This window comes from Lycorma delicatula, chromosome 2 (assembly GCF_047948215.1).
Source record: "Lycorma delicatula isolate Av1 chromosome 2, ASM4794821v1, whole genome shotgun sequence".
In the NCBI taxonomy this organism is placed as follows: domain Eukaryota; kingdom Metazoa; phylum Arthropoda; class Insecta; order Hemiptera; family Fulgoridae; genus Lycorma; species Lycorma delicatula.
This window is the reverse complement of record NC_134456.1, coordinates 136,637,133-136,645,001: the sequence shown is the minus strand read 5'-3', so window position 1 is coordinate 136,645,001 and position 7,869 is coordinate 136,637,133. Positions and strand designations below refer to the sequence as shown.

General features: G+C 34.0%; 1 protein-coding gene across 2 annotated transcripts in view; it reads right to left on the bottom strand.

Annotated features, from left to right (window-relative positions):
• Positions 1–1,029: 1,029 nt before the first annotated feature.
• The window catches only part of LOC142319234 (DNA primase large subunit-like), a 29,835-nt gene continuing 22,995 nt past the window's right edge, over positions 1,030–7,869 (bottom strand). For both annotated transcript variants that reach the window (XM_075356274.1, XM_075356273.1), the window contains 2 exons: positions 5,096–5,275; positions 1,030–1,191 (listed from right to left, as the gene is read on the bottom strand). In XM_075356274.1, the coding sequence (XP_075212389.1) occupies positions 1,085–1,191; positions 5,096–5,275 (287 nt within the window). In that variant the 3' untranslated portion in view covers positions 1,030–1,084. The remainder of the gene's footprint in view (positions 1,192–5,095; positions 5,276–7,869) is intronic.

Below are 7,869 nucleotides of genomic sequence, written 5' to 3'. Positions count from 1 at the left end.
ATTTTATATCGCTCCTGCTTCGTCCATCTTTAGTAATTCTACTTCCCAAATAACAAAATTCTTCTACCTCCATAATCTTTTCTCCTCCTATTTTCACATTCAGTGGTCCATCTTTGTTATTTCTCCTACATTTCATTACTTTTGTTTTGTTCTTGTTTATTTTCATGCGATAGTTCTTGCGTAGGACTTCATCTATGCCGTTCATTGTTTCTTCTAAATCCTTTTTATTCTCGGCTAGAATTACTATATCATCAGCAAATCGTAGCATCTTTATCTTTTCACCTTGTACTGTTACTCCGAATCTAAATTGTTCTTTAACATCATTAAGTGCTAGTTCCATGTAAAGATTAAAAAGTAACGGAGATAGAGAACATCCTTGTCGGACTCCCTTTCTTATTATGGCTTCTTTCTTATGTTCTTCAATTGCTACTGTTACTGTTTGGTTCCTGTACATGTTAGCAATTGTTCTTCTATCTCTGTATTTGAACCCTAAAAAGAATGATAGGTGGCTGAAATGTAATCCACAGTTGCTCAAAACTTTCAAATGAAAAGAAACAGTCAAATAAAACAAATATGGAGAAAAAGTACATTTTATTTACTACAAAAACTATAATTTATTTTTCCTCATCATCACCAATTACAGCTACACATTGGTCAATGACTTTTGGAATGATAGTAATTGTGGAATGCACTAATGAAAATCAGTTTTGCTTAAAAAACTAGATGGTACAAGATGGCAGCACCTGTGACTTAATGCTATATTTTGTTCCAGTTTGCATCCCATATCAGTTGCTACCCTTATAATTTATTCTTACTCCATTACTAATAAAAATTTGGATACACATTTTCTAAACTAATTAGTTATTAGAGTTGTGGTAAATTTCAACACTTAAATTTTCACCAGTAATCCAGATAATGAACATAAGAAATTAATTAAATTTTAGAAACCAATCAAAAAGAAATTTTAAGATCTGTTACAAAATTGTTTTTAAGTAATTTTTATTCATGAAATTACAGTTCAATTGGCATTAATAAATTGTAAAAAACTGTCCAACATACTCTTTATACAAAATTAATAATTATATTAAAATTCCATATCTTCAAGATTTATGTCATCCCATAAGCTGTTATCTTTGTTCTGAGACTCTGTGCTCTCTTTTTTTGGTGGTAATTTGTGTTGTTGAGGTGGTACTGAAAAAAAAAATAAAAATATTTTAAGGAAAACAATCAGGTTGGGTTAACATAAAGTTTGTGCATATGTTAATAGATAATTTATTTAATAAGATTTTTTTTTTAAATTATGACATTTTGTTGTTTTCTTCTTAACTAATAATAAATGAACTTAGGTATGTGCCTACTGAATTAGGTCAAGATGATGCCAAGGACATCTTTTATACTCAACTTCAGGACGCCACTGACAAAATTCCTACAACGAGCCTAATCACTGTTGCTATTTACAATTCATTTGATAAAGCAGCATCTTCTTTAGTGCTAACAAACTTATACTTACACAGTAACATTTTTCTAATGATCTTTTATTTTTCCTAATCTATCTTTTATTTGTCATAATTACAATGAAATATGAAGAAATTATGTGAAATGAAACATTTACATCATTCTATAAATACTCTTAACAACCAGCTTCAAATACATATTTCAGGTTGAGCTCACATCATTTACATCATGCAAGCTACAGTTATTAAGTTGCTGCAGTTATTTTTGAGAAGAAAACTGAGGCTTTATATGAGAGTGAAAACAAACAATTAATATTAGATGTTGTATTCTCAGTTATATTGAAAGATTAGTACGTTATAAAGAAAACTGTATATTTTATTATCAAAATATAATATTACTAATAATACAAATCAAGATTTGTGAAAAGGAATTCATCCTTTAAATGTTAAAATGCATTCATCCCATTAAAATATAATTATCATAAAGGTTCTGTTTGTGATTCTTTATTTTATTTCATATTTTTTCTTTACTGATTTTTCAATCAATTCAGTCCACCAAATTTATCTACTATACGAGGTGCTACCCAAAAGTTCGGGGAATTTGAATTTTGTGCGTGAACCATTGCTGGTACGACCTGCTAGATGTGGCTAACAGTACTCTTTGTGAATCAGTGTTCCAACAGATGTGATGGTGAGAGGCTGCATTGTTGCCTTTCGTATGGTTGTGCAACATTGTGTTTTACTGCTTCGGCGAAGTTCTAAATGGCACATTTTAAAGAGCAAAGAACCTGCATCAAATTTTGCTTCATGCTTAAAAAACTGGTGTAGAAACCCATCGCATGCTTGTGGAAGCATTTTGTGACAATGCTATGAGTAAAAGTAAAACTTTTTTGTGGTACAAACGATTCAAAGATGGTCGAACGACAGTCGATGACGATGATGATGAGCGTTCAGGAAGACCATCAACAAGCGCAACACCGGAAAACATCGCAAAAGTACGAGAGGCTATTGTTGCCGATCATAGACAAACAATTCATGATGTTTGTGTGTGTACAAATGTCATATGGGTCCGTGCAATGCATTTTGTCAGACAATTTGAACATGAGACGCATTGCTGCAAAATTCGTACAGAGACTGTTGAACAGCGACCAGAAACAAAATCGCATAGCTGTCTGTAGTGAATTGAAAAATTCAGAAAGAGATTACCCTAACTTCATCTCCAACATCGTAACCAGTGATGAGACATGGGTGTACGGGTATGACCCTGAAATTAAGCAGTAGTCGTCGCAGTGGAAGTCCATGATGATTGTTTTTTTCGATAACAAAGGCATTATCCATAAGGAATTTGTTCCTCTTGGTAAAATTGTCAATGGGATGTTCTATTGTGAAGTTTTGAAGCGGTTACATGAAAGCATTAGGTACAAACGTTCAGATATGTGGGGTAACAACGCACCATGACAACGCGCCCTCGGACACATCGCTAGCCGTTCAGAATTTCTTGGCTTTCAAAAAGACGGTAGTGATTCCCCACCCACCCTATTCATATTCACCTGACCTTGCCCCGTGCGACTTTGTTCTCTTTCTGAAAATAAAATTTCAATTGAGAGGCCGTCATATTAACACAATTGAGGAGATTCAGGAAGAAACACAGGGATCACTGTATCAATGCCCAAGGGGATTACTTTGAAGGTGACAGTGGAAATTATAAGTTATGGTAAGCTATTTTATTTTTATGGTAAAATTCCTCTTTTTTTCCTGTTTAGCCTCCGGTAACTACCGTTTAGATAATTCTTCAGAGGATGAATGAGGATGATATGTATGAGTGTAAATGAAGTGTAGTCTTGTACATTCTCAGTTCGACCATTCCTGAGATGTGTGGTTAATTGAAACCAAACCACCAAAGAACACCGGTGTCCACGATCTAGTATTCAAATCCGTGTAAAAATAACTGGCTTTACTAGGACTTGAACGCTGTAACTCTCGACTTTCCAAATCAGCTGATTTGGGAAGACGCGTTAACCACTAGACTAACCCGATGGGTAGCACCTTGTATCTGGATAAAGATATATTGTCACATGTTTGTGAACTGACGAAGATATTGAGAGCAACAGATAAAAATGTTTATATAAGTTCAATTTATTAGTTTAAAAACAAATTATTAGAAAATAAGGCAAACAATAATAATAAATGAAAATAATACAAGTACACATCCTAACCCCATAGGGGGAAGACACCCACCTTGTGATGTTACCAGTCGTCACACCACTCCCTCCGCTCCAAGCCCTGAGGGGCTTTACCGGAGGTTGTCTTTAGACCCTCTAACTGATAACATCTCACAGTCATCAGCCAGGACTTGGTCGGGATGCCATCGATGTAAATGCATCAGCAGATATTTGCATCAGTAAAATACAAGTCAAACTTGGCCTTCATGTAGGCCTCAAACGGACATCTTCACATCCAACCTAACATGATTCCCTCAAACTAACTAACCGAGACCGCGGAAGCACAAACCCTCCACCTAGTCCAGATTTGACAGCAGCATTTTTGACTGTGAATGCCTCAGAAAATGAACGAGTTTGAAGTTAAATCAGTGCTATACTCTTACCAATGAAAATTATGTCTTACGCAACATAGAGATTCAGACCTACATCCAAAATCCCAGTAACAAAAAAAGGAATTCTGTCCTTATTTATCTCAAATAAGGGCAGGGATTTGTTTAAAGGTAGTTAAATCATAAAAATCACAACACAGTCCCACTGATTAAAGACATTATAATGACCGCCGGTATTGCATTAATAACAAGATAAGATCTGACAAGTCTAAGGTTCATACAATTCCATTCACTGCAAATACTTTTTCCTGTTTACAACAGTACTACCCTAACAATTTATGTATGAATTTAATATTGTCACTTTTACACTTGGCTACCAATAAATCACGAACAATTTCCTGCATCTACCCGCTGTCCACACTGGGCTCCATTGTGAAGTCCCTTTACTATACGCTGACTGATAATGCCATCTCATGATCTGGTTGAACATACCTTGCAGCACTTTCTTATACTCGCTTCATACTTATTTTATCCTTGTTTACTGATCGTCCTACTAGTCTGATCTGTGTTTATATACTATGTTGAATAAAGCATGAGAATTCCCATCATCCCTTACATTTCCCCAGAAATTCCAATTATGGTCCGGTAACCCTTCTCACCGAACAGCTGTTGGAAGTGTGCCATTGAAAGTATTACAATGAATGATTGTTAAATGCACCTGTTAGCCTGAGAAAAGGATCCCTTTAGTACCCTTCTTGATTCCTTTCATTAATATTTTTTCATACTTTCTTCTTAATTGGAAGGGATCTGTTACCCACTATTATATTGGTCTTGTTACAATATATTATACAAACAAAAAAAACCCTCAACACCTTGATTTTATGAGGATCTTTTGAAATAACCTTTTTGAATTGATTGTTGTTCTATGTAAATGATATCTCTAACCAAATAAAAACAAGAAATTAATAATAAACCTGGGAATAACAAAGTCAACCAATATATTATTTCACTCTGATGGAATTTTCTGTTAGTAGATCTGTATAGATCAGAACATAGTGGGGCAACCACAAAAAAAGACATATAGACTTACCATTTTCCTTCTTAACACTATCTAAATTTCCAGATAACACTGCTTGGCTCTGTTCGAAATACTGATTTGGATGATTTACACCACCATCAGGTATTACACCATTATGTGTTAATTCAAATAATTTGGTGCATGCTAGTTGATAATGTCCTTGTGTAGCTAAATTAGCCAGTTCTTGAACTCCTAGGAAAAGAGGAAGTGTAAATATCAAAAGTTAAATGACATAAAAGTTATAGGATTTAGTTATTAATGCCTTCATGTATTTAATGGTTCATAGCACTAGATAGGGAATCTTGGAGCTGCATCAAATCAGTCATACAACTGAAGACAAAAAAAAAAATAAGAAACATAGTAAGCACATTATACATGAATATAATAATCTAAAAATGTAATAATATGTTAAATATATTACTAAATAAAATACTACCTCCATTGTATTAAAATACAATGGAAGTAGTAAATAAAAACATTTATTTGGAGATATGAATACATGAAAGTCAAGAATGTAACCTTTTAATATTTTTCATTGGTCATTACCTACAGTATGAAATCTTTATGAATTATGGTTTCAGATACCTTTAGGAACTTACGAAAAATTAAATTAACTAAAATAAATAAATATAATCCATTTTAGGAAAAAATTCACCCAATAAAATTTTTTTATCTTAATTAAACTCTTTAATAAGTTACTTCTGGTTGGTTTCATTGCAGGCATTACCTTTAATATTGCTATCATTGTTTAATGTCAAACATTCGAAGTTTGATAAAAAATAATCATAATTTTAGTTTTTCTCAAAAAAAATCTTTATTTATTGATTTTGTAACCTTCAAAGTATTTCTATTCAGATATAATACATTTGTGCCTGCGCTTATTCCAATCTTTGAAGTATTTCTGGAACGTAGTTTCTGGTATGGTATTGAAGTCAATGTCCACTGAATGCAGAGGCTGAGGCATCCATATTCACAATGTTGTTTTTGGCCAAAAATTTACAAGCAAGCAGTGAAGTGTGGGCAAGTGCATTAGCCATGAATTGTTTTGCCACAAATCAGGGCATTTTCTTCAGCTAGCTTCATGTAAACAGCATAGAACTTCCAAATAGCAATTCTTATTGACTCTCCGATAGTGACTGGTGATTGTACATAATAATTTTTTTCACTTTTTTGATGTCGTAGGTAAGACAAAATCAGTCCGTAAAATGCCAATTTACATTTTAGGAATTTGTCTTTACAATGCTCAACAACATTGATGTATAGCTTAGATTGAAGTTTTTTGATTTGTCAATAAATTTCTTTTCATCATCCAAAACCAGCAAGGCTCGTTGTAAGCATTTTACATTATCTAACCTAAATTGTGCAGCATCTTAAAGGAAAGTTATTATTTTTTGTGTTGGTAAATTCAGCACACTACGCTGAGCTGTCATTAAACAATAAGAAAAGATCTTTTAAAAAGGTATGAATATTCCATTTGACAGATTTAATCTCTGTTTTCATATCTCCATTTACAACATATAAACTGTAAACACCAACATTCACCAAACGCTTTCCTTTAGGGCATTTCTCTAACAGCTGCTCACTGAACCTTTTTTTTTAAAAAGCTTAAATTCATATTTGATCCATCTGTAGATGTTTGTAATATTTTGATTTTATCTAGAGGGGAGATAGATGCTATGAAACCATTGAAATGTTGAGCAGTGGATGTAACCAATATACTGTTATAATACCTTGTTTGTACTTTGTTTCTGCATCAAAAAATCGCACAAATAAGTCCATTTGATTCCTCTGTACAATTTTATTTAATACTTCATCAAAAACCAAGCATACTATGTAGTTATTACAAGAACATAGCTGATTTTACAGAGTGCCATCAAAGTAGCTCCAAGCTGGAATTTTGATGCTATACAGTATCAGGAAAGATAATTTTAAAAGTTGCACCAACATTCCTCCTCTATGAATCATGAGACCTTGCCGTTGGTGAGGGGGCTTGAGTACTCAGTGATACAGAGTAGCTGGACTGAAGGTGCAACCATATCGGAGAGGTATCTGTTGAGACCCAGACTAAGGAATGATACCTGAAGAGGGCAGCAGCTCTTTCAGTAGTTGTTAGGGGCGTGAGTCAGGACAACTTAAACGGCCATATCAACATCACTCAGTCCTCTGAGTACTGCGCAGCTGAAAACAATGGAAAACTACAGCTGCTTTTTTCCAAGAAAATGTGGCTCTCTGCATTTTCATATAGCAATGATGGAGGCGCCTTCCTTGGTAAAATATTCCGGAGGTAAACTAGTCCCCCATTCGGATCTCCGGGTGGGGACTACTAAGGAGAGGAACACCAAAAAATTAAAAAATAACATTCTACGAGTTGGAGCGTGGAATGTTAGCAGTTTAAAAAAGGTTGGTAGGCTGGAAAATTTAAAAAGAGAAATGGATAGGATAAATGTGGATGTAGTAGGAATTAGTGAGGTTCGGTGGGAAGAGGAAGGCGACTTTTGGTCAGGTGATTTTAGAATAATAAACTCAGCTTCAAATAATGGGCAGGCAGGAGTAGGTTTCATAATGAACAAGAAGATAGGGAAGAGAGTAGAATATTTCAAAACACATAGCAATAGAATCATTGTAATAAGGATAAAATCAAAACATAAACAGACAACGATTGTTAACGTCTATATGCCTACAAGCACCCATGATGATGATGAGGTAGAGTGTGTATACAAAGAGATTGATGATGCAATTAAACACGTAAAAGGAGATGAAAATGTAATAATAGTTGGAGATTGGAA